General features: G+C 39.0%; 2 protein-coding genes across 3 annotated transcripts; one reads left to right on the top strand and one right to left on the bottom strand.

Moving 5' to 3' along the window:
* Positions 1-278: 278 nt before the first annotated feature.
* On the top strand, positions 279-11,175 carry cstpp1 (centriolar satellite-associated tubulin polyglutamylase complex regulator 1). 2 transcript variants are annotated; one of them, XM_079414390.1, is made up of 9 exons: positions 279-649; positions 772-874; positions 1,107-1,237; positions 1,354-1,438; positions 1,527-1,612; positions 2,091-2,286; positions 10,122-10,231; positions 10,333-10,396; positions 10,563-10,945. In XM_079414390.1, the coding sequence occupies exons 1-9, from the start codon at positions 607-609 to the stop codon at positions 10,729-10,731; spliced, it is 987 nt and encodes a 328-aa protein (XP_079270516.1). In that variant the 5' UTR covers positions 279-606; the 3' UTR covers positions 10,732-10,945. The 2 variants fall into 2 exon arrangements, with proteins under 2 accessions (XP_079270516.1, XP_079270517.1); XM_079414391.1 differs by having other exon boundaries at positions 300-649; positions 10,333-10,423; positions 10,563-11,175.
* Positions 11,176-12,821: 1,646 nt separating this feature from the next.
* mapk8ip1a (mitogen-activated protein kinase 8 interacting protein 1a) lies at positions 12,822-24,395 on the bottom strand. Its single transcript, XM_079414365.1, has 10 exons — positions 24,144-24,395; positions 20,190-20,271; positions 18,162-19,163; positions 17,341-17,413; positions 16,194-16,363; positions 15,992-16,095; positions 15,749-15,865; positions 15,100-15,170; positions 14,453-14,551; positions 12,822-13,304 (listed from the first exon to the last, which is right to left on the bottom strand). Exons 1-10 carry the CDS (start codon positions 24,378-24,380, stop codon positions 13,232-13,234), a joined length of 2,028 nt encoding a protein of 675 aa, XP_079270491.1. The 5' UTR covers positions 24,381-24,395; the 3' UTR covers positions 12,822-13,231.
* Positions 24,396-27,825: the final 3,430 nt, after the last annotated feature.

Genomic DNA, 27,825 nt, shown 5'->3' with positions numbered 1-27,825 from the left:
ATAACTAAATACCCTTTTAGTCTGCTTTTGGAAACTGTACGTACACGCGCTGTGGCAGCACAAAAATACTTAACAGATCTTCTGGATTAGTATTTAAATAGCCAGCCATATGGGCGCAGTAAAACAGCTGCGCTGCGCATGCGCGGGTTTCCATAGCCGCGGCTGCATCAACAAAAACTGACGAAACACAGCCAAGCATTTTTTAAAAAAGAGGGCGAGACTCCACCCAGCGCTCACTTCCGTGTTGTGTCACGTGCTGCTCAACGGCGTCGTCTATTGGTTGATTTATATCCCTAGATGAATTTGAGCAAGGATATTGAGGTTCTTACATAAATACAAAATAAATGTTGCAAATATCGACTTCCAGTGATCCTATATTTTTCAAATAAGATAATATAGTCTATTTAAATAGACTAATATTCCGTTTTACCAGTAGTTTTAGCTCTTATCCCTAAGAAACCGTAGGGATGCTGTGTCTGGCGCAGTGTAGAGTGGGCACACTGACCGCTAAAGAAGCTTAGAGACTCCATGCTGAATGGGTTACCAGCAGAGTCATGCACCGCATCTGCATCCCATAATCATTTAAAACCATAAAACACCACGAAAATGAATACGGATCGATTCAACCTCACTGTTGATGAGTATCTATGTATGTTACGGTTATTATTGCTTTGGTGGTTGTTTTGATGATTCGTAGCTGCAGCTGAGAGATGCATTGCACATTTTTAACACCATACTGTCATGTCACTACCTTTTCTTTTTCCTTTCCAGCTGAAACGAATGTCGTCTTTTATCTCAACGATGCAGTCACACAGCTACTTGAACATAAAGAGGAATACACTCAGTTCGGTGTGGTCCGATATTTTGCAGAATAGTAAGTTGTGATTATTTAGCACTTATACAGCTATAGCATTTTTGTTTATTTATTAATAAATAATTATACAGTTATATAAATAAAATATTATAGTTATGTTTTATTATTTATTAATAAATTCGCACACACAATCAATAAATTTAATGTTTATTTATAATAATATTTTATTTATATATGAATATTTTTTAAGTACAGATATAACCATGTCCCAAAATATAATATAATTTTACAGTTTTACCAGTGTGAAGAATGGGAATCATGTGCTCTTCAGGGAATTCAGTTACATCAAGGCGACTCCTCATAACAGAGAGTCTTTCATCCATATCTTCTGGAAATGCTTTAGACAGATTGGCAAAAATGGGGGTAAGCAGAGTCAAATGTCCCCTTTATCATTTTTTTAAGTCAAGCCATAACTCTTTACTTTACTTGTTTGCATTGATCTGTTTACAGTGAATAAATACAGTTGTTTCTTCTTGCAGATCTGTTGGCAATGTCAGAATACAGTTCACTTTTACAGCTCTTGTGTCCTGACTTTCCTACTGAGATGGTACAAAATGCAGCCAGGTAGATCCATATTTGTTTTGTGATGTTTCCTTGACCTTTTCCTTCTTTCATATTGATATTTAACAGGTTTATTTATTTTCTGTTTTAGGATTGTCCTGATAGATGATGCCACAGACTGTCTAATGTCATTCTCAGATTTTATTTATTCATTCCAAATGCAGTTCTATTATGAAGGTAATAAAATGTATAACATAATATAATATATTACACAATATGAAGCTGCAATTATAACTAATAATAAGCTGTATTTGTCTAATTATTCACTTTGGTAGTCAAACGGTCAATTGAGATTCTTAAACTTTTAAGTCACAGAACCTATTTTAGTGCAAAAAAAGACAATTTAAGTGAATTCAGATTAAATTAAAAACCAATGTAATCACTTAAATTAAACGGTTTTACTTATACAGTCAAATAATATGAAAAGTAAAATCTTGATGTTAAAAAAGTAGTTTCAGTCATGCACCTAAATACAAAAGCACTGGTGATATTTAAAGGTCTTGCTTACAACAAAAGGCGTTCTGACCTTGAGAGTTTAACTGCGGTTGTAACAAAAGGCCAGAGTGACATCATCACTACCATGTGAAAGCGTTTCTATGGTTACTCGAGGCTCCGTCTTTCATCGGAATGATCTCATCCTCATTCACTTTCACAGAGTTTGTGGAGAGTGTGTCTGTGATTTACCAAGACCTGTTGTCGGGGAAGAACCCAAACACCGTCATAGTCCCGACCTCCACCTCGGTGGAGCAGTTATCCAGCACAGCCAACGAGGAGCCAGACGCTCAAGAAGGCGTAGACTCCGCCATCTTTTGTGAATGTATCAAGGGACTTTGTGAGAGGTTTAAACACAAGTAAGACATTTTTTAACACCCATCATTCATTCATAATTTATGTATTGTACTTGTAAGAAAGCCCAACAACGCCACCCAGAGGTATTTTTATGTCTATAACTTTAATGCTTGGACAAAGCTGAACAAGTCCAGACATGTCCAGACAAGTGTCAGGAGGCAGTGTATGTATGGGTGGAGCGATTGACTTGTTCATTGTACAAGAGAAAGGACTACTGCATGTTTGTTTCTTCTGTGAGTGATTGATTAAAAGTAAGTTATCCGTTTTACAGTCTATGCTAAGTCAAATGTTGACACTAGTTTAATGCTGCTAAACTGTGCATGTTCCACTGCATAATTTAGATACATAAGCTAAAATTGTACACCCATTTACGGTACATAGTTAAATGGAAAGGACTTTGCCAAAGTAATGCAACATAAATGCCTTTATTACTTGACATTTGATACTGTGATTTACTGCCACTGTGGCTGTGTATTACGTTAATTTCTTTAGGCTAGCCATATTATTGTTTATATTTCAAATCTTATATTCTATCCTGTTTTCTGTGTTCATTGTAGACCACACACAAGCCCACATGCACCTCCTATGGGCAAGTGCCTGTAACCATTCATGCATGTAAAGATAATCACAATAAAATCCGGGAACTGAGACCTTCTCTTGCTTCCGTTTCTCTAACCGGAAACTCCTACCACCATTTCTACTAGTACCCAACCGAACCCTTGAGCATCCCTTACGCTCGTACATGGTCCTTCGAGCCGGATGTACTTCTGTAGAAATGGATTCTGATCCTGCCGGCACAGCAGATCCCGCGGTTCGACCCCGCACACAAAGAGAGCGACATCTCCCGGCCCATCTAGAGGATTACGAAGTCCAGCTCCCTACGCACCTACAATCGGCACCACCTCTAGCTGACACCTCTTCACAGAGACATTCTAGACATTCCTCTAAATCCATCTCATCTGGGACAGCCTCCAGAGCTACCTCCAGATCACGACACAGTGCTTCAAGTCGATCTCCAAGACATGCTCTGTCTGACGTCCAAGCAGCAGTACTGGAGGAGAGATTAAAGGCCCTTGAACTAGAGGAACTACAACGTCAGGTTGAAGAGGACGCTACAGCAGACAAGGAATGTCAAAGACTTGACGACCAAGCCAGAGAGGCACTCAAAGCCAGAGAGGCCTTGGCTAAACAGATTGATACACGACGTCGTCTCAAGAAAGCACAAAATGAGCTTGAAGTTGCCAAGCTAGTTACCTCGTTCCTTAAACAGGACAACAACAGCAGATCTGGATCACAGTCTAGCATCGCCAGTGATTTAGCTGAAGCACACACTGGAGTAAACTCACCACAGAGAGTTGTTACTAATGATATTTTAACATCATATGCCCAGGAAATGCACAGATGTTCCTTACCACAACAAGTGTTTCTTACCTCTGAAGCATCAGTATTGGCTCCTCCAGCCCCACAGGTGGCGCAACAAACGTTCAGTGCCCAGGACTTTACTCCTGATGTTCGCCATCCCAATGTAGTGACATGGTCATCACCTCCACGTGCAACAGCTCAGTTGACTTCAGACTTTAGAACCGTTTTCACTGGTCCATCACCTATTTACCCAGCAACTGTTACAGTGCAGCCAACCTCTCCTGTGACAACAGTAACTTACCATCAGACACCTGCTGTCAGTGTGCTTCCCTCAATGGCCTCACCTGCCGATCCTGCAACCTTAGGGGCTTCTGTATTTCCTCAGCCACGCCAAGTACCGTATACTCACAATCAAGTAGCATTCCCTGCCCATCATCCAGTTCCAGATCATGCACTCCCAGCTCAAGCAGCAATCTATGTACCTCAAGCTCAGCCACCCGGGCTAGAGATGTTAGCTGCTTCTGCTTATGGTATTCCAAAACCTGTCATACCATCCTTTGAAAGTGGTCGTGAAAGTGACTTCGCACTGCTTAAAATGGCACTGGACAATCTGATGAACAATCAACAGCACTTAAGTGAACAATACAAATATCAAGTGCTTCTAGGGCACTTAAAGCTTCCCAGTGCTATCCAGCTCGCCAAGGCATACATGCATGATCCCCGGCCGTACACAGCTGCACTACAAGCGCTGCAAGATAAATATGGACAGCCACGCCAACTAGTCCAATGTGAGTTAGGTGCCATGTTGAATGCTCCTGCTGTGAAGTTTGGAGATGCTGAAGCTTTTGATGACTTTGCCTTATCCATCCATTCATTAGTAGGGATGCTCAGGACTCTAGAAGGTCCAAATGGTTATGAGTTAAGGTGTGGATCGCATGTTGATCGCCTTTTGAGCAAAATGCCACCGTCGTATCGTGACAGCTTTGTTGAGTACTGTTTTAGCCATGGCATTCTCCAGACTGGCACAGACCGTACCTACACCCTGCCAGATTTCTCTGCCTGGCTACAGCTGAAGTCTCAGGCTAAGCGTATTTCAAATAGGGCAGCAGCTCTCTACCAAAGTCAGGCACCCAGGACAGCCAAGAAGGAGTCCCACCCACCTTCTCGGCTTAAAGACAGAGCCACTTCGATCCTTTACTCAACTAACAGTACCTCAACTGTTCAAGGACGAGCAAGAGTTCAGACTCCCAAGTTCCAACCATACTGTCCATACTGCAACAATAAGGACCATTTCCTAAACTCTTGCTCAAAATTCAAGCTTCTGACTACAGAGCAAATATTGAAGTGGATAACAGAAGGAAAACGGTGTTGGAAATGTGGAAGGGCACATCCTGCAGACAACTGTACTCTGAAGCGTGCATGCAAGACTTGCAAAGAATTGCATCTTACCATTCTCCATGAAGCAGTCCAGCAGACACAACAGAGTGTTCTTCTAGTCAATGTTCCCCCTAACCAGGTCTACTTAGATCATCCTCACCGATCTCCAAAGGTGATGCTGAAGGTAGTCAAGGTTCTACTCCACTACAGAGACAGAACCATGGAGACATATGCAGTGTTAGATGATGGCTCTGAGCGTAGCATTGTATTACCACAGGCTGTGAAACAGTTAAACCTTACTGCAGTGCCTGAAACGCTCACTCTACGTACAATACGTCAGGAGGTACTTCACTTAAACGGAGCATCTGTTTCCTTCTCTGTGTCCCCGTTAAACAGGCCAACTAGGAAGTTTGAGATTAATCAGGCCTTCACAGCCGAGAATCTGAGACTGTCTGAACACTCTTATCCTATAGCTGCTCTCCAACGCAAATATGCCCATATCCGGTCTTTGCCATTGCCACAGATTGAGCGAGCACAACCCTTGCTACTCATTGGGTCAGACATGCCTCATTTACTAGTGCCAGTCCAGCCCATACGAATGGGACCTCCTAATGCTCCTATAGCTGTTCATACCAGGCTCGGTTGGACTCTCCAAGGCCCTGCTGGGTACAGCCTACCTACCCCTTGTGACCAACAATGTCTGAACATCACTGTAGACGGTCAGAATGCTGAACTACTCAAGAACGTTGAGCGTCTTTGGCAGATTGACACCCTACCCTACATTAACGAAACAGCAGCCACTCGTTCTAAACAGGACCAACAGGCTCTCACACTACTCCAAACTCGCACTACTAGGGTAGAGGTTGATGGCATTCTACGATACGCTACTCCGTTGCTCAAACGACCAAATATGGTCACCCTTAAAACCCCAAAGGAGGCAGTACTGGCATCCCTTCGCAGCACTGAACGGAGACTCGCCAAAGACCCAAACCTGTCTGAAGCATACTGCACTGAGATGGCCAAACTAGAGGAGGCTGGTTATGTGGCAGAAATCTCCCCTCAGGAAGCTGAGAAGTCAGCTGAATCCTGGTACATTCCACACCATATGGTGAGACACAATGGCAAAAACAGAATTGTGTTTAACTGTTCTTTCCAGTATCAGGGTCAGTCATTAAATGATCACCTCATTCCTGGTCCCATACTTGGTCCATCTTTGCTTGGAGTTTTGCTTCGGTTCAGGCAGCACACCGTGGCGGTGAGCGCAGATGTGAAAGGTATGTTTCACCAGGTTCGCCTACTGCCAGATGACAAGGCAATCCTGCGTTTCCTGTGGAGAAACATGCAAAGGACTGAGCAGCCAAAGATCTATGAGTGGCAGGTCCTGCCCTTTGGCACAACATGCAGTCCTTGTTGTGCTATATATGCTCTGCAACGAGTGGCCCATGACAATGGTGAAATTGATCCTACTCTAGCCGAATCAGTCACACAATCATTCTACGTAGACAATTGTCTTCAAAGTGCACAATCAACCGAAAAGGCCAGATCTCTTGTCGATGGCCTACGGCAATTGCTGTTGACTGGAGGGTTCAATCTTCGTCAATGGGCCAGCAACAGACCTGAAGCAATTGAACACCTTCCGACAGAAGCAAGGTCACAAAGCAGTGAGCTATGGTTATCCCAAAAAAGCCCAGATCTTTTGGAGGGCACACTTGGATTGCGGTGGAACTGTCTCCATGACTCCTTAGGATACAGACCTCGCCAAGTGGAATGTCTCAAGCCAACTTTGAGAAATATTTACAAGGTATTAGCATCACAGTATGACCCTCTCGGGTATTTAATTCCGTTCACTACAAAGGCCAAGATACTCGTTCAGGATCTATGGAAACTTCACCTGGGATGGGATGACCTCATCGAGTCTGACAGCCTACAAAACAGATGGCAAACTTGGGTACAGGAACTGCCCAATTTGGAACAGCTAGAGATTCCCAGATGCTACACTCCATTTCAAGTGCATGAGGAAATGACCACCAGAGACCTGCACATCTTCTGTGATGCATCTGAAAGGGCATATGGCTCAGTATCATATCTACGCACAGAAGACAATAATGGCCATATACACATTTCATTTGTATTGGCGCGTTCACGTGTAGCACCCAGGAAACAAATGTCCATACCAAGACTTGAATTGAGTGCAGCACTTACTGGAGCGCAGATGGCAAAAGTCCTCCAAAGGGAGCTCACAGTCACCATCAGGCAAGTCATCCTATGGTCAGATTCCACCACAGTCCTTCGCTGGCTGCTGTCTGACTCCTGCAGGTATAAGGTCTTCGTAGGCACTCGAGTTGCTGAAATTCAGTCCCTCACAGACATCAACTCCTGGAGATATGTGGATTCGGGAAAGAACGTGGCAGATGACATAACCCGTGGAAAATCCTTAAAGGAGTTGATACAATCAGGCCGCTGGGCTAATGGACCAGACTTCTTGCAGCAATCAGAAGTCTCCTGGCCTACCATGCCGGCTGCTGACCCTGAACTGGATACTGAATTAAAGAAATCCACACTCTGCCTACACCTGTGTACTAGTCTTGATGTCCAACTCCCAGGCGCAAACCAGTTCAACACATGGAAGGACTTGGTAAAGGCTACAGTAGCGTCCCTACACGGGGCGGCTCAGCCTTCCACCCAAACAGATGAAGCCGAGCATTATTTTGAAGCAGAGCGGCTACTCCTTCAACAAGCCCAAAGGGATTCCTTTCCAGAGGAGGTCAAGGCGCTCTCATCAAACCGACCCTTACCATCTAATAGCAGGTTAATGTCCCTGTCTCCGGAATATGATGAAGATGCTGGACTAATTAGGGTTGGAGGGAGACTACGTCATGCTGAACACATTGACCTTCATGCTCTACATCCCATAGTTCTTGACCCCCATCAACAAATAACCAAACTCCTTATTAAGGAATACGATGCCAATCTCCTTCATCCTGGGCCAGAACGAGTCCTTGCAGAGCTCAGACGTCGCTATTGGATTTTGAGAGGAAGAGCAGCCATCAAAACCCATCAACTTGCATGTATGGATTGTCAAAAGTGGCGGGCTCGACCCAAGATCCCTATGATGGCAGATCTCCCACCAGCTCGTCTTAGGCTTTACAAGCCCCCCTTCTATTCCACTGGAATGGACTGTTTTGGGCCATTCACAGTAAAAATAGGACGACGAACTGAAAAAAGATGGGGAATAGTCTTCAAATGTATGACTACCCGATGCCTCCATCTGGACCTACTCGAGTGTTTGGACACCGATGCCTTCTTGATGTCTCTACGGAGATTTGTTGCTAGAAGAGGCAAGCCCTTTGAGCTCTTCTCGGATAATGGCACCAATTTCACTGGAGGGAACAGAGAGATCAAAGAGGCATATGAAGCTATGGCACCCCAACTGAAAGAGCTCTTGGCTGAACAGAAAGTCTCTTTCAGATTTATTCCTCCCAGTGCTCCACATTTTGGTGGTATTTGGGAAAGGGAAGTCAAATCAGTGAAACAAGCCTTGAAAGTCATCCTAAAGGAACAGACAGTCCCTGAAACTGTCCTCCGCACTGTTCTCATTGAAGTGGAGGGTATCATGAATGCCAAGCCTTTGGGCTATATATCATCCGATATCGCAGATCCAGACCCTATCACTCCTAGCATCCTGCTCATGGGACGCCATGACTCATCTCTCCCACAAGTGTTGTATGATGCCAGCAATCTTCTGGGAACCAGGAGATGGAGACATAGTCAGGTACTTGCGGACCAGTTCTGGGCCAGATTTATTCATCACTACCTACCAAGTCTCCAAGAAAGACAAAAGTGGCAAAAGGACAATGACCAACTCAGGGTCGACCAGGTAGTGCTTATCATGGACCCTCAACTTCCACGAGCCCTTTGGCTAGTGGGTAAGGTGACTCGTACCTTCCCTGGACCTGATGGACGAGTAAGGACGGTTGCAGTTCGGGTTCAGGACCGAACTTATGTCAGACCAGTGGCGCGGTTAATCCCACTTCCCAAACTTGAGGATGATGAGAGATCCAATCCTGCCACTTAGGTAGGGCTTACTAACATGTTCAAATGTCCAGAGTGACATTTGGGGGCGGCTATGTAAGAAAGCCCAACAACGCCACCCAGAGGTATTTTTATGTCTATAACTTTAATGCTTGGACAAAGCTGAACAAGTCCAGACATGTCCAGACAAGTGTCAGGAGGCAGTGTATGTATGGGTGGAGCGATTGACTTGTTCATTGTACAAGAGAAAGGACTACTGCATGTTTGTTTCTTCTGTGAGTGATTGATTAAAAGTAAGTTATCCGTTTTACAGTCTATGCTAAGTCAAATGTTGACACTAGTTTAATGCTGCTAAACTGTGCATGTTCCACTGCATAATTTAGATACATAAGCTAAAATTGTACACCCATTTACGGTACATAGTTAAATGGAAAGGACTTTGCCAAAGTAATGCAACATAAATGCCTTTATTACTTGACATTTGATACTGTGATTTACTGCCACTGTGGCTGTGTATTACGTTAATTTCTTTAGGCTAGCCATATTATTGTTTATATTTCAAATCTTATATTCTATCCTGTTTTCTGTGTTCATTGTAGACCACACACAAGCCCACATGCACCTCCTATGGGCAAGTGCCTGTAACCATTCATGCATGTAAAGATAATCACAATAAAATCCGGGAACTGAGACCTTCTCTTGCTTCCGTTTCTCTAACCGGAAACTCCTACCACCATTTCTACTAGTACCCAACCGAACCCTTGAGCATCCCTTACGCTCGTACAGTACTGTTATATTATTTATTCATATTTTAAATGAGCTTTTATGTTTATATTTTAATTTTTGTTGAAGTTTTAAAAATGTTGTTACATGCTTCTGACAATTTTGTTTTTTAATTATATATAAAATATATAATAGTATTGAATTAAATTTTAATTATTGCATCAATATTTATATACAACTATAAAAGCAGGCGTATATAGTAACTTGTTTATCACCAAATATAATAAAACCCACTATAGCCATCCTCACAACTACAACCTGATAGTGATTTCATTTTTCCCAGGTTTCCTTCCACTGTTGCCGTTAAGGAGATCTTAGAGAGCAGTCAGCGAGTGTCTTTCTATGGCTTCCTGGTGGCCTTGGCCAAACATGAGGGAGTAAACCAAGACATCGGTGAGCATTAGATGATGCTTAAATGTATTTCTGAATCCTTGTAACTTTTAATAATTCAAAATATAAACTGAATGCTTTATTTTGTGTCATTTATTTATCAGGTGCTCTTCCCAATAAATCGGACCTGCTGATTGATCCAGAGATGGACCAGGAGCTGGAGAGACTGTGAGAGAGACGGACTTGCTTCAAAGAGTATATTACAGTCACTTGCTGGTTAACTATGTCTGTTATTAAAAGACGGAGAGCTTGCGAACAATCTTTTTATATTTAACACTTTTTAAAAAAAGCTAATGTACTAGCATTTGACACTAGATTTCTGTGATTCTTCCAGCATAGCTCAAGTCGCCATCAGCCCGACGTCCAACAACAGCAGCAGCAGCGCTGTGGGACAGAAGGAAACGTCCAAGAAGGCCTCACCGCGCAAGTCCCTGCACCAACGCAAGAGGATCGATATGGAGAGTGATGGTTCTACAGAGGAGACTGACTCTTCTGAGAATTAACATGCACAGACCTGCTTGTTAGCATCTTTATGATTTTTTTAAGATTACTGTTAGTGCCGGTTCACTAATTTGATTAGAAAAGTGGCGTTTTCAATAGTGCTGATGTGTGTCGGTGTTCACTGCTTTCTAGTTCTGTGGGCGTCTCTGTAACTCAACTACTTTCGTTGCTGAAGCAAAAATAAATAAATTGGACAGCCATGTTGTCTTAAATTACAATTATTTTATGTTAACTTCTTGTTAGAACTATAGAACTGTTGCCTAAAAGAAACATTGAGTAGTAGAGTAATTGATCTGTGATGGACTTAACCCAAAGAATATCATAATTAATTGAGTGCAATAACATGTATATAAAATTTACTTTAAACAAAAATCAGTAATATTAAAAAAAAAAAAAAATTTGCATTAACTTTTATTCAGGAAGAATGCATTAAAATGATCAGAAGTTAAGACTTTTTTACTTTTACGTTGTTACAAATATATTATAAATATATTTACATTAAATGTTCTGAAATTTTCAACACTGATCATTTTTTAAGCACCAAATCTGAATTTCTGAAAGATCATGTGACACTGAAGAATGGAGCTGAATGATGCTAAAAATTCAGTTTTGCCACTCAGAAATAAATTACATTTTAAAACATATTCAAATACTAAATTATTTTAAATTGTAATAATATTTCACAATATTACTGGTTTTACTGTATTTTGATCAAAAATAATTTCAGCCCTGGTGAGCTTAAGTTTTTTTCAAAGACTATTAAAAAATCTTACTGACCCCAAACTTTTGAACAATAGTGTATGTAAAAATCTTTTGTTTGTGTATACACACACCAACACACACACTTTTAATAATTACACACCAGGACAGTCCATTTACAAATAGGATTTAACTTTATGGGTTCCACAGAAGACTTATGATCATACAAAAAAACAAAAAAAAACAATGTACAGTGATAAATGAAATAGGCACAACTTGTGAATTTGCAGGATCAGTTCACAGATATTTTTTTGGCAGACACAAATGGTCCTATTAACTGAATACCACCTTTCAAAATGGCCATACCAAGCAAAACATCTTCAAACTGTTCTACAGAAAACCATTTGGCCTGTTGATCTATTCAATGAAAACTTTGCTTGTTTAGTGAATATTGCATATTAGGTAAGCGCATGCTGCGAGGGTGTGCCATTTTGAAAGGACTGGTGAAGATGAGTCCATTTTAGGCATTGGCTTTAAAACGTTTCTTTTTGTATCTGGGGGAAAAAAAAGAGAAAGCACAAATTTTTGATTACCAGACAGCCGTATTCGTCAGCACCATAGTGTTGCAGCCTCTCCGTATATATTTTCAAGTGCCAGAATAATATATTTTAAGATCTTTCCATTTCAATATAATTATAAATAAGATATAATATATAGTATGTAAAAAGAAAATAAAATTATTTGGTTTTCACAGCTACATACGTCAGGGATACTGAGATTGAAGCAGAATGTGAATAAACCCATACGCTCTGTTTAACAGAGCAACATATGGGAATAAGCACACATAAACATTAAATACGAGAACCAAAAAGAAAAAGCTTTCACAGACGGAGCATGGATGCCATATTGTATTTGTGAGACTTTGTAGTGCGCAACAGACTGAAGATAAACAGCAGCAATTACCCTGTTTAACATACAACACTTGAAATTGTGGCACAGCAATGCTCTGGATCACGGTTTCATAACCTTGGGTTCAAAGCGGTGCTAACCACCTTTTCAAAACCATGTGAGAAATGTTGGAAAGTGGTTTTTAACCTGGGGTTTCGCATAGTGGGACACTAGATGGACAGACTGGGCTGAATTCAATTACATGGTTCACTTCCATTCTGAATGAAGAAGGACATTGCCCAGTAAAGCTTTGGTTTCAGATAAACTTTGATTTTGGATCCAGTCTAGCTTTAAAGCAACTGTATGTGTATTTTTGCGACTTCGGAGCTCCCTACAGTTAAAAGAGTGAAATTTGCTGTCGTAATTACAGTCAACAGCTGTACACGTTTTCGCTCCAGGCGTTTATGGAGGAGCGCGGGAAAGAAACAGAAACCATTCGCCTCTGGAAGATTTTGAAACTGATATTTCAAGGTAAAAAAAAACAAACAAACTTACATACAGTTGTTTTAAGTTCTCCTTTTTGTCTTATGTTGTTTCATCCATCATTAATGCATCAAACATTGTGCTTCGAATGAATTCAAAACCAAACTTTGCACAAATGATGTTCACAAGTCACATCAAACATTTTTTTTGTTAATGAACTTCGTAAGGCTTTACACCAGTCAGTAATACTCGAGTTGTACGATGTGAAAGTAGTTGCGCTATAGCTGATATCTGTTTTCGATTTTAACATTTGTCTAAAATAGACATCAACATTATATCATCGACATGACAAGTTACAAAGAGGCTCAAAACCACCATCATGCGGCATCTCATATAGTAAGTGATAATGGAAAAATACGAATAGACTGAAGGTCATTCGAGGAAGATGTCTTCTGTCGGACAGGAATATTCCATGTGTTCTTTGTAGAACTGCTGAAAAGCTTTCCTGTAAAAACAAAAGTATTATGTGGGAAGATATAGATGTGAATGTAGAATGAGTTTTGCTTTTATTTGTGCTTTCAAAAATCGACACAGGAACAGAGCCAGATTTTGAAAGTAAAAATTCCATTCATTTTCTCCACTAGGGAGTTGATTTGATTTAACGATAACTTGTAAACCATTAACTAATTAATTGATTAATAATAGAGACCTACTTTAAGCTATGTTGTTGTTAATCGCTGGTATACGCTTTTGTTAAAGCAACCAGCCTGCATAATTTTAATTTGTTTCTTAATCACGTTTAACAGCAGAATTCCTGGAGAAAAACTACATTACCCATGATTCTTCAGAGAATCTCCACCAATCAGTAATTAGTGACAAATTGCACCAAAAGTAGTACACAGTCTTTCTGTGCTCTCAAACTACTTATCAAGTCAACATTTTAATAACTATATTTTTTATTTCTCTATTGTTTTTCATTTGATTGTCATACGTAATGCTTGATGGGATTGTAGTTAAAGCCACATATTCTTGCACCTTTGTTTTTGGTCCAATTTTTAAATACTTCTTGGCTTCAAATCAAAGTTTGTAACAATGTGATTCACCTTGTAACCAGCTGGTTTAGTTCATTTCACAATGTGAAAATTGAAAAGTGGAAAGACACTGTTGCACTCTATTCTCTTTTTTTTTTTTTGACCAGTCAAAAGAAAATTTCTACTATTTTTTTTTAAATCAAATTAGCAAAAACATCCAATCGACATTTTGTGGTCCTTAGTTCATATAGATTTAGCCCTGAGATTATCTCTATGTTAGCATACAACTAAAAGCTGACTTTTGACAAAAGATAATGTAAAAATCTCTCTTTCTGGGAAAATGGACCATAATATTAATAAGTAATTACTTTTTTTTGTCAAATTAAATTTTTATCTATTTACTTATTATCTAATCAAATTGGTTACTAAATTGAAGATGATATGCCCTGCAGCTAACTAGCAAAAAATCATGTATACTAATGTATTTCTATATACAGCAATATGCAAAAAGCAGTATGTTAAATGAGTATGATATGTTCCTCAATATATGAGTTAGTGTTTAAACAGTAAATCAAAAAGGAAAATTGTGTTTGTGGGATCTTTAAATGACTAGAGAACTCACCCTATAGATTCAGCCAGTTTCGTGGTTGTATCATCTGAGAAGAACACATGACAGGCAAATCTCTGGTGTGCTGGATGTTTCGTTATTACTCCAAAATACCTGAAAAACAAATGATGGAGTATTTATTTACTCTCAAGAATGTGGCTGTATTTTTGTTTTTGTATGTTCTCTTTTTTCCCTGTAGGGGGCGTTGTAGGTAGGTAAAAATTGGGTTATTGTATATACAGCTTTATATAAGTGACCACAAACTCTGAGTCCCAAATTAAGAATTTTATATTAGTCCTACCATTCCATTTTTTTTTAAAGAAATTAATTCTGTTATTCAGCAAGGATACATTAAAATGATCAAATGTGCCTGTAAATATTTCTATTTCAAATAAATGCAGTTTATTTGAAATATAGAAATAACTATCTATTCATCAAAGAGCCCTGAGAACATGTCTACTAAAATATTAGGCAGCACAACTGTTTTTAACATTAGTTAGTGCATAAAAAAATTATTATAAATGTATTCATTTATTTCAAGTATTTTATAAATTTATTTAATCCCTAATTCACTTATTTTCACTTCAGAACTAGTTGAAATTGACAGAAAGGACCTAATAATAGCATTTTGAGGGAAACCATGATTTTCTGTTCAAACTCACTTCTTGTTCTTCGGATGGCACCCGCAGAAGGAGATGTTTTTCAACTGAAAAAAGTGAAAGCACTTCTCACCCTGTAAAATATGGAAAGAAAGACTAAGTGGTCCAATCAGCTGCAGGGATTGAAACACATTAGTGTAAGCTGCAGCCTCATGATGTCAGTGCGGTGCAAGGTCGTCTTAGTATGTGTGCTTAACTCCTGAAACCTGTGATTTAGATCACTGAGCGCACTCACTAATTCACACACACAGGGGTTTAGGGGGCGAGATCCCCCCACATTATCGCTACAGATTACCATTCAGTCTTAAGACGCTTCATTGCATAACTGTGGGACTGAATATTTGCGTCACAGAGCACAGTTGAGTGAAAGAGCCTTATGGTGGCAACATCTAGCCAAAATATGAAGCCAAGGCAGAAGGAATTATTTGACCTTGAGTTCAAATGTGAATTTTTATTAATTCCCACTATGCTATTTCATATCATCATCAATTTTTATTAAATTAAATTGACACCCTCAAGCCTTATTGAATTACTTACATAAGTTATAAAATAACAAAGATTTTTTTTTAATGTTTGAGGTTTGAAAAGTTACTGTATGACAGGAATGACCCTTGTGCTTATTTTTTTTTTAAGAAGAATGCAGTATACAAACCCTTCCAGAAGTCCGACAGTCATCTTGAACAATGATTTTCAGTCCTCTTGTGTTGATTTCCAGAATGCAAGGTGAAGGGGGGTTGAACTGCATTGTTGTTCGTCTGTTTGATGCTATCTGTTGACATAATCAGATTGCATATGAACATCAGATTAAATATGAACAACATCATGTCATTGTAGTTATTATGTAAAGACATGGAAATCCAAGGCAGAAATATAATGCAAAAATGGATTAGCATACCTTGTGCATGGCGGCACAAAGAACATCGGTCCCTTTGTGATACGGCACTTGAACAGAACCAAGGAATTTTACCCAGAATTTGTCCATCCAGTCACTTTTGACCTCTGAATAAATCACAGCAGACAGAGAAGGCCATTATTCCTCAATGCACAGGAAACAAAAGCTCAAATACTTAAAATACTATAGCAAAGCCAAGATTTACCTTTAACAAGTTCATCCTTTGTCACCTTGATGGCATAAAATGCAGGGAAGATGCCTCTGGATCCAGTGCGCATGTTGTAGGCCTCGCACCATAGATCCTCGGCCTGCACCTCAACCAATAGGGGGTCATCTGCCTCCATCTCCAACTCCTCATCATGGCGAGGAATAAACCTGGAAACAAGCCAAAATTAAGAATGCTCAGAAATCTCCAAAAAGGGGTTTAGGGTACCACCCATTAGTAAAGTGTCACTTTAAAAATAATAATAATGATAAACAAATACAGTAAAAATGTATTGAAGTATGTTTGTTTGCGTAACTGTCAAAAAATAATAAAAAAAAAGTATATTTATATATTTATTATAAATAAATAATAATAATGGTCCCAAAAATTTACTTAATTATAAAAAGGCCTGAAAATTTCTTGGCTGGGATATGTTTAATTATCTCTTAAAGGAACACTCCACTTTTTTTGGAAATAGGCTAATTTTACAACTCCCCTAGAGATAAACAGTTGAGTTTTACCGGGTTTGAATCCATTCAGCCGATCTCCGGGTCTGGCGGTAGCACTTTTATCTTAGCTTAGCATAGATCATTAAATCGGATTAGACCATTAGCATTTGGTCATCAAAAATGACTAAAGACTTTCGATAATTTTCCTATTTAAAGCTTTACTCTTCTGTAGTTACATCGTGCACTAAGACCGACGGAAAATGAAAAGTTGCGATTTTCTAGGTTGATATGGCTAGGAACTATACTCTCATTCCGGCGTAATAATCAAGGAATTTAGCTGCCGTACCATGGGTGCAACAGGCGCAGTGATATTACGCAGCGCCAGAAAGCGGTGCCCAGCTAGGTAACTAGTTATGATACAGCCGGGGACTACTTTCAGGCGCTGCGTAATATATAATATTCAATATTATTATATATTCAATGATCTATGCTAAGCTAAGCGAAAAGTGCTACCGCCAGACCCGGAGATCGGCTGAATGGATTCAAAGCCGGTAAAACTCAACTGTTTATCCCTAGGGGAGTTGTAAAATGAGCCTATTTCCAAAAAAGTGGAGTGATCCTTTAAGTCACTTTTCTAGCTTTTTTTTTTTTTTTTTTTTTTTTTAAATAGTGTATCAATGATTTGATCGAATCCTTACCTGAACACTGCTCTGTGGCTCTGTTCTCTTTCCTCTCCATTAATAACACAGGAGAAGAATCCAAACTCAGCACCTGAGTGGGAGAACAAACGTTCATTGTCACAACAAGAACAACAAAGGATAGAGACAAATTTGAGTAGGAACTGCTGGCTGAATTTCATCATCTTGATCCTGGCTGGTGAAAGGTGGTTCTGATATTAGCAAACCCATTAATGAGGAAAATCTGTAGTTCTTGCAAAGCCTTGGCAGATGTATTACTGAAGGGGTGCCACAAGGTTCAACCCTTGGCCCTTTGCCATTCCTTCTGAGCCTTTTTCACACCGCCCTTTGCCTTCATTTTGTGTATCCACTGAATATAAAAGGTTAATGGATGTTGCTAATTTTTAAAATGTATAAGCCATGATTTTTGTTTCTGAATTATATTGCATGGTCAACCCCTTTATAGGACAGGTTATGAGATAAAAAGATCTACTGGGAGCACATGGCCTTTTTTGCTGCACAACTGCCACTTTAAATTGATTTTAGATACTTTTCTGTATCAGATGTATTTTTTTTTTCAAGTTTATTGTAACACATCGGAAGCCAAAAAATAAACTCATAAACTAGGCATTGTGGACAATGGAAGTGTTTCACAGTAGTGAAAAAGTAGCTGAAATACCCCAGCAGCCTCAAGAAATGGCTAAATGGATTTTAGAGTACTTAATTAAGGTCTGTGCACCTTTGCAACAACCCCTATGTTAAGAAAATGAATTAATTTTTTTACACATAAATTCTTAATTAATTATTATTTTCCAAATTCCAAATCAGCTCTTATTACTCACCTGAGAAACGTGACTGTCCATTCACAAAGACATTCATGAACTTGCGGGAACGGGGCATGTCTGAGGTGGTGTCTGTGGTGGAGTCTGCTGACAAACAGGAAGTGTCTCTCCTCATGCCCCTTGCTCCCGACTCTTCCTCCTCTTCATCCACTTCCTGATCCTCCTCGTCCTCGTCGATGGCAGACTCATAGACGGTATTGTCACTGTCACTTTCGTAACCTTTGTAGCAGTCCTTGATACTCACTAGCTCAAGCTTAGCATGCTCATCCACCACCAAAGTGTACTTAACCGAGTCATACGTCAGTCCCGAAGCATCCGTGCTGACCGCCACTGCCTTTAAGTTCCCTGTGTCCTCCTTTGCCACTTTAGGCTTGCGGCTTTCAGCCCACTTACTTGCATCCCCTGCTTCGCTGAGGCTGACAGTCCGGCATGGGGGCGTGGGTGGGTACACCTCATCCTCCTCGCTAATGGAGGGGTTTGGACAACCCGCCGATGGGTAGTAGTGAAGGGGAGGAATCTCCGTGTCCGAACTAATGGACATGCGGTTGCTGTCGCTGCTCTGAGACAGAAATGGTCGCTCTTGTTCACCGTTGACTGGCGTGAGGTGGATCTCCTCTGTTGCATTTCCTTCTGAAATGTGATAGTCCTTGTTTTTGTCGACCAACTGGTCACACGTACCTTCATTCTCCACAGGATACTGCACTTGTTCCCGATAGCCGTTGATGGTGTGATACCGGGCTTTTTCTTTGCAAATGGTCGGGATGTCAAGGACACCCTCTATCAGGGTCACTTCCGTGGATTTTTCCCTCATGACTGTCTGTGTGAGGGGCGCCAACACGTTGGGTTTGTTCAAAGACTCGGACAACTTGTCCTTCTTCTTGGTGTGAAAGGCGGAGGCTTTGTTCGTGGAGGAGGCAGGGCCCCGTGGTTTGGTGTCCGCCCTGGCCTGAACTTTGTCCCCATCGGTCAGGCTATCCTGCACAGGTTTGGCCACCGGATCTCCTGTTTCACACACACAGAAGATTATACATTAGGCAATAAGCCTAATGGAGAAAAACTCTGCACAAGAAGTAATCCGTCTTGATGACTTTTAAACTAATATAGAAGGTGAATATATGATATATGGTATAAAATATGGTGTTGAAGTGTGTCATTTTATCAACCAAAGAAAGGTACCAGCAAATAAAATGAGATTAAAGCTTCCTCAGCACCAAATGTGTGAACGTAAAATTAAAATAGTAATGAATTTTAAAATCGTATTGCAGTGGAAGTAGTGGCAGTATTTTCATCCATATTTTGATGTACATTTTAGTGAAACACATTATTGAAAAAAAAATATTATAGGGCAGGGACTTATTTCAATCCATCGGTTGGATGGTGGCAGATCTTAATTGGAGAAGTTTGTCACCAGAAAAACATCCAGTTATGATATTTTGATTAAGAATTTCAGGGGAATACAAGAAGAAAAAAAGAGAAAAGTCAAACATGCATGAATTGTTCAAAATAAGATCAAAAATATGGGTTTGTAAAATTGTGTGAAATTTAATTTCAAACATTTTGGTTGGTGCTAATGCTTACATATGCCAAATGCAAATTTCCCATCATTAGGGAAGCATATCATTTTAGTGTATAGTGAACCCATACAAACTGGGACAAAGCCATAATATTTAAACTTAAAATGCATTTCAACAAAAATGAAACACATTAGCTTTACAATAGCCAAGCCTTTTTTCATACTAGGAGAGTCGGACGCAAATGAAATCTGATGAACTCTCGGGGTAAGTAGATTGACAAAAATCCCATTAAGTTAATTACAACACGTAAACACATTTTCATTCCATGGAACCGAATACTACAAAAACACCTACAACTATGTACAACAGTACACCTACAACTTGTATTTCTTTCATTTATGGTAATTCCTGTAAAGCATAGAAGTGATTATGAACAATTACTTGTTTTGAAAATTCAAGTCTCAGCAGTTCTTCAGACATGTTCATTTGTGTGGTGTGCATGGCCATTACTCACCCTTAATGTGTGGTGATGAAGAATGGGTTTTCTTTTCTTTCCTCCGTTCTTTCTCACCAAAGGAATTGTTATTTATTGTGTCCTGCAATTGAAGTAAAAAGACAGAGGGGTAGATTTTAATATTACAAAATGCTGAGAGACTCAGACCAGTATTGTTGAGATAAACTCTTACAAAAAAATTAAAAATACCTTGGCATAACTAAATATAATAATAAATAAAAAAAACACTAAAATTGACACGTGTACAGCCCTCCATCTTGGATAAATCATGTGATTTTTATTTCACCATTACTCATTGTCACACATTTTAGGTGCTTTTCTATAGTGAAACAAGAAACAGAAACTGTATTTGACAACGATCCATAAAACGAGAGAGTTACAGGAAGAGCAATCTAACCGATAGATTTACTGCTCTTTCCTGATGCTGACTCACCAATTGACCACGCTGCTTTAATGCACCTTGAACACTGACACTCCTATGTTGCCATAGCAACGTGCCAATCGATGATGCAGGAATTGGCATGCGTGAGAGAGTGTCAGTGTGTGCATAAGTGTGGGGGTAAATGGGAACACAGTAGTGTTCGTGACACAGATGGCTGATATGCTCTTATTTAGTGACACTAAAAACGGTATGAGGAAAGAAACCAGATGGGAGAAACTCGATCCACACAGTTCATTGCTATCTAGTTTATTAATTGGAACCGATCTCAGCCTATTACTGTATCAGACTAGAACCAAGTAATCTTTATCTCTGCAGGAAATAAAATGACATTTGACAAAGACGTTTCTCAAAGAATTGACAGTTATATATACTTTTATCTATATGCTACTATTATATTCAAAGTTATTTATATGCTACTATCATATACAGCCTTAACTGTATTCTAATGTGCTCCTAAAAGTTCCTTTAGCAGATTTAAGATACATATTCTTGGTCGTAAAATATTGATAACTCATCCTGTTGAGTCATCAATATCGTTTCGTCCAATCAGATGCTTTCTAGTGTAAAAATAACAAACACTACTTCTGCCCAAATATACGGTTTCAAGTGTTTAAACCAAGTCAAAATGGCAGCATGTTTTAATGCTCATCCAAAAAAGTAAATCAAATTCAAATAAATTATTAAAAATAAAAAACAATGTCTTTTATGACAATAATGTGAAATTCACCAAGACTTGAAATGACCCTATTTAGTCTCTTAATGCACATTCCTGGTGTTACTGTACGCAAATCTTTGGTGTACGTTATTTATAATCTTTCAACAAAATGAAAATAACTTGCTCCGCTTCTAAAATGACCTTCTTTTTTGAATGACATCACAAAGCTCCTCCAATTCCATTCAGGTATGCCATGAAATTAAAAATTATATTTCCTCGTAAAATCAAGTCTTTACATTTTTAATGGTTGAATATCCTATTTCACTCAATAACGTGTCAGATTACAGAAGGAATAGAAATAGGTTGTCAATAGTGCTTCACATTGATTCTGAGGGATTCAGCCAACACCCAGGCCTCTAGCTCACTAGCTGAAATATTTCTGTCACAATGTAGATATTTTTAGAGCAGACTTCTCACGGTTTTACTTGTATTACCCAATAACTCTGTTCACTTTCTGTAGAAAAGCTCTTTGCTAATTCCTCAAATGCCCCTTGAGCCCCATGGCTGTGCCAGTGCTACAGACGTGGAGAGATTCAACAAACCAAGATTATGAGATTAAAGACAGGGAAGCACATTTACAGTCATCCACCATCTTCTCTGGTTGTAAAAAGGTCTGCCGACCTGGATATGATTCAGTGTGCTCAAATATTCAAACCAAAGCCTGTTTTTTTTTTTTACACAAGCAACTATGTCAACCTCATAATAACCAGTTGATAAAATAATTAGATATAATACAAGTGGGCTTTTGCAAGTCTTAATTATAAAGATCATTGGTTTCAATATATCTGGTGATTTGGGAATTCAGGACACTGGACTGGCCAGCACTAATGCTATAATATGGTAAATATTGTTATGCAATTAGTGCAGAACTGCATTGTGTTAAATGTGCATTTTTAGCTCAGCAGGTTAAAGTGATGAACAATCTTTTGTCATTTACTCACACTCATATCATTCCAAACCTGTATTATTGACCTATATTAAATCAAGAATGAGATTTGTGTTTTTGTTTGCATTCAGAAGATCTGGAATAAAGTGCTTTAGACATATGTGATAGAGCAGCTGGAACATTCAGCAAAATATCTCCTTTTGTGTTCTGTGAAAGATAGAAGTTTGGATGGACATTAAGGTGAGAAAAAAATGACAGTATTCATTTGTGCATTAAAACTTCATTTAGTTGAAAATACGTAACATAAAATCATTATTTCTAGAATCTTTATGATCAAACGTCGTTTTGAAAAAACTCGGGGGGATATTGGAAAATAACAGCAGGCAGCATAACCAAATACTATTGCAGTAATAGAGAAAACTGCAAAGGTCATTTTAAGTTCAGTACAGTCTGGGTTGGAAGTCTTTTCAGGAGATCAGTGCAGGGCCATTACTCTTAAATCATTTAGTTTCTTCAGCCTCATTACCCATAATGCACTTCAAAATTCCGAGAGAGAAGACTCAAATATCAGCGTTATATTATATATCAGTGTTATATATATTAAATACTATAATAGTATTTCTATTATTATTATTGCATTTAATACTTTTTATAATATAGTATTTAATGCATTTTACTTTTAGTAATTGTATGTGCTTTTGTCATTTTTATTAGTTTTTTGTCTTTAAAATATTTTTATTTAACTCATTTTTTTTTTTGTTTTAGTTTAGTAATATTGGTACTTAAACTTATTTCAGTTAGTTGCCAAGGCAACGTTTAATTTTTTTAATCTAATATTTATTTTATTTGAACTTCATTTCAATTACCACAAACTATTTTAATAGTTTTACTTTGATTTAACAGTAACAATACTAGGAACTATTATGCGCAGTAATAATAAATTAACAACACATTTTAACATTTATAATGTCTGTAATTATCATTACTTGACATTTAAAAGTGTTGTTTTGTAAAATACAATAAATTTGAGCATTTAATATTAAGAGCAACCAAATTTTGAGGCAAAGTGTAGTTAATTAAAGAGCTCAAAACAGTTTGTCTTATATAATACTTCATTTTAGTGCTTCGGAAATGCATAATAGAAATCGGGGCTTAGTTGTCACAACTAAAATTCAAATATCATCATATTTCTGAACATGATAAAACTACACTCATAAATGTCAGGTCAGAGTATGTTGCTTTTCCATTGGGGAATGTTGTCACACAATATCTTTTTCCAGGACAGTAATGTTGGAAATGTTAACTAATGTAGCCAAGAAATACTCCAAGGTGTAAAAACTGTGACAACATGCCCCAGTCTCTTTTAACATGATATATAGATCAAGTTATCTACAGTAGCTAGCCCAAAAATGTCAATCACAACCCATTCAAAAACAGCGCCACATATGACATCCAAAAAAACAGCGTTTTTACTCCCACCTCATTATATTTTGTTCAAATCGGCCCATTAAATTGTCGCCCCCTGCTGTTTGACCCTCACAGGTCAACAGTAACGATCCACTCCCGCTCGTTCTTGTCGGATTGCATTACGCACGGAGGGCGGACAGCAGTGATTCATAGCAGGTGGGCCGAGCGGGAGCTCACAAACAGGAAACGTCATCAGCATCACCGGCCGGGAGTATCAAAGAAACCCGAACGCTACATGCCATTGATTTGCGCATACACTGAAAAATACACGCCATCCCTCCAGGGCAACGGCTCGAGATGACATTACCGCTCGAGATCCTGTTTGTGCAGTATGGAAATAATCACTTTTACTGTAAAACAATTTCTAATCCCCGTCCAACTGCCTTGGACGTAATCACAAGCCTCTTAAAGACCGTAGGCCGCTGCCAAAACTGTCCGTCTCACCTGAGTCCTTGGCACTTGGGGGAAAAGATTCAGGGTGGTGGGTCTCTTGGGCCGGTATGTATCCATGGCGACAGCAGGGATGAAATCCTTTAGCTGAGGCTGAATGACAGGCGGCCCTGCGCCCAGCTCTTCCTTGTGGTTGTCATCGATGGTATCAACCGGCCGCCTCTCGTTCTCCTCTTCCTCCTCTTCTTCCAAGATTCCTCCCTCTGCATCAATCAGGTCCAAGTGGAGCATCTCCGTCTGCAGCTCCACCAGCCCCCTCCTCCGGCCGCTCCTCGGCGTGCCATTGGTCGGCTGAGTCATGTGATCCTGGGAAGAGCAGGCAGCAGAGCTTTAGAGGCGAGAGCAAAGGAGCTGCAGTCAGAAGCAGCCGGCCAATCAGAGCGCACTGATGACATCAGCCTGTGGCTCCCTTCCTGGCTGCTGTAAGGAAAGCTAATTCAATCCCAGAGAACAATGAGGCGTGTCACACGACATAAGCAAAATAAACACACCCAGAAATGACGAGAAGAGAGATTATAACATGTTTAATTACGCTAAACTGCCTTATAGTCTTTAAATGCAGCTCTTCTTACCATAAACACTATCAATTATCACATTAAAAGGCTGGGAAATCAAAAATTAAGGATTTTTTTAAAGTGGTTAGATAATGATATCCATACTAAGCATTCAGGTGTTATTGATCATGTTATAATTCTGTCAAAGCTAATTATGCTGAACCTCATTGTCTTTCGACACGTTTTCTTGTAATGCTAATCATTGCATTATCTTGCAATATTTTTTTTATTATTATTGCATATAAAGGGTAGTGAAATATAAATTATTGATTTTTGTTTAAGCGGTCAGATGATGATATCCATGACAACTTGTCAGATATTATTGAACGTTATAAATTCCCTCAAAGCCAATTACACTAAACTGCCTTCTTGTCATTAAACACAGCTTTTCTTAGCATAAACACATGATGCTAATAGTCACATAAAAATGTTGCGAAATCATGAACTAGGGATTTTTGTTCAATTACGCTAAAATGCTTTATTGCCTTCAAATGTAGCTTTTCTAAGCATAAACATTTATGCTATGATACTACTGCATAAGAGGTTGTGAAATCATAAGAGTTCAGATGACGATATCCATGATAAACAGTCAAATGCGACTGCGTTATTGTCTGTAAACTGTTTTTTAGCATGAAACTATATTGCTAATTGCATAAAAAAAGGCTGTGAAATTATGAGGGATTTTTGTTTAAGTTTAAATGGTTAGACGATGATATCTATAAACAGATGTGATTGACTTTGACATCTCTCCTCAGTGTTCATGTCTTATGCTAATTGACGGCTTTGCTAACTGGCGCTGAACACAGCCTCTATTGTGACCTCACTCACTCATAGTTATATGAATACTGATATACTCAATCTCTACACATATTTGGACGGCAATACGTGGAAACTGATGATGTGCCTTTGACCTAGAAATCTATTTGTTGATGGCTACTGTTTTTGAATTAAGATAACTGTGATTACTTTACTAATGGTAATCATACTCTTTAAATTAATTTTAATTAAGGGAGGACACAAGGGAGGTCAAAAATGGAAGGGATAGATCACGCAAAAGCTAACTTTTTGGTCATTTACTCACCGTCATGTAATTTTAAACCTGTTTGATGATAAGTGTAAAGTTTGACTCCTGAACTAGTCTAATGTAATGAGCTGTAAGTTCATAGCTGGATTTTAGCCCACTGGAGATTAGCTACAGGCTCTGAGCACATGTTAATTAACCCGTATAGGCATGTACAGGTGGTGCTTTGGCACACCTCCCAAAATCAAGAGTAAACCCTGACACCACAATATATATTCAGTTAAATATGCCAATAAAAAAATCAATAGTGAAAATCACAAATATATAGCTTAAATATACAAGTTTAAATATATTGATAAATATATTTAAATTGAAATAACCTAAATAAATGATTCTCTCTTAGAAAAAAGGTACAAAATCTGTCACTGGGGCAGTACCTTTTCAAAAAGTAATAATATGTACCATTTAGGTGCTAATATGAACTTTAAACAAAAAATGTACTTTTGAAAAGGTACCACCCCAGTGGCAACTTTTGTATCTCTTTTTTTTCTGAGAGTGTATAAAAATGTATTTGTTTGCCCCCAAATTCCAGCTATAAAAACAGACTAAAATCTATACAGTAAGTTTATTTGAGGGTACAGACTTACTTTAGGGTCGAAGTTGAGCTGGCTGAGAGTGATTCCCTTCTCATCTGTGATTTCTGTCACTTCTGACAGGTCGTCATCCTCGTATTCATTCAGACTGATATCATGGGTTAACCTGCAAAGCACCAGCACACCCATGCAGACAGTGACACACACTACTTCATCCCTCCACGAGGCCATCGCTAGACAATCATACACAGAGAGAGGGCACGGCTCTCCTGCTCATCTGATAACTTCATGACTACTGCTGCAATGCTGTAAACTATTACTCACTCATCTATACATGTAAAAAATGTTTTTAAGTAGTTTCTTTTAATGTCAGTTAATGTAATCCTATTCTGCTAACTTAAAGTTTATAATTTAAGTTTGTTGAGAAACCTTTATATAAATTATATAAACAAATGTACATAAAAGAATATATTACAGACTAATCAAAGATTATATTCGGAATTATGTAAGTTACGCATATGGAAATCTGTTGTAAGTACGCATAGGCAAAAACAAACACAATTCTTCTCAGTTTTCTTTCCTAAATGTAAATGCTTATTTAACACATTGTATGAACTTGCTTAATGACAGCATTATTTATATTATACCTAATGTTTAGAAATAAAGTTGCTTTATTCTTACCGTTTATCTGCAAGCTAGCCGATAATTTAAGCTTTAAAAGCACTCATACTAAATTCACAGTACTTCCTGTTTATATACCTGTAATTGTGCAGCGCCCACATTTCTAGATAGATAACGAGATGAACAAGACAATTTAACATGAGTTCAGTCAAGTGCGTGAACCTAGCATATCTATTACGTCTTTTTGCACACCACAGTCTTTACTTTATCTTTTGATTGTGATTTTGTACCATGCAAAAGACTCAAAGCAAGATCAGAAACACTATATACTCATTAACTCATCAAAATCTTCAGTTCCATCCATAACCCTACATATATTTCCTTCATGCACACCAAACTACCTATTGGCCTATTTCAGAACACACAAGCTGATCCAAGGTCAGTTAAGTGCAGCATAAAAAGGCCGTGTAGGGGACACGGCTGCATCACTACTGTACCATTTCTCCCACTGTTCCTCCATCCAGCTGTCCCCATCCTCTCTGGAGTCCATGGCCAGGCTGAGCACCATCTGCGGGGCAGGGCGGGGTGCCACTGGACCCTTCTTGAGGGGCTAATCGATGGAGCTTACAATTATGCCACTTTCTTTCTCCACCACCAGACCGGCACTCCACACAGAAACGTCCTCCACGAGTGTCCTCATGGGGGTTACATCAGCCACGGGAACTGTAGTGGATGTCCTCACTTCCCCTGGAAAACATCCTACTGTACACCCCTGACACTCCTTGCTCTGCTCTGCGTGTGTCCTTCAATGGAGCCATTAAAGTCAGCAGTGCATGAGTGACGGAGAGAGAGAGAGAGAGAGAAAGAAAGAGAGAGAGGCGTAGTCT

Source organism: Barbus barbus (assembly GCF_936440315.1).
Source record: "Barbus barbus genome assembly, chromosome: 50".
NCBI lineage: Eukaryota > Metazoa > Chordata > Actinopteri > Cypriniformes > Cyprinidae > Barbus > Barbus barbus.
Note: the sequence above shows the minus strand (reverse complement) of the source record. Positions and strands in the feature narration are given on the sequence as shown.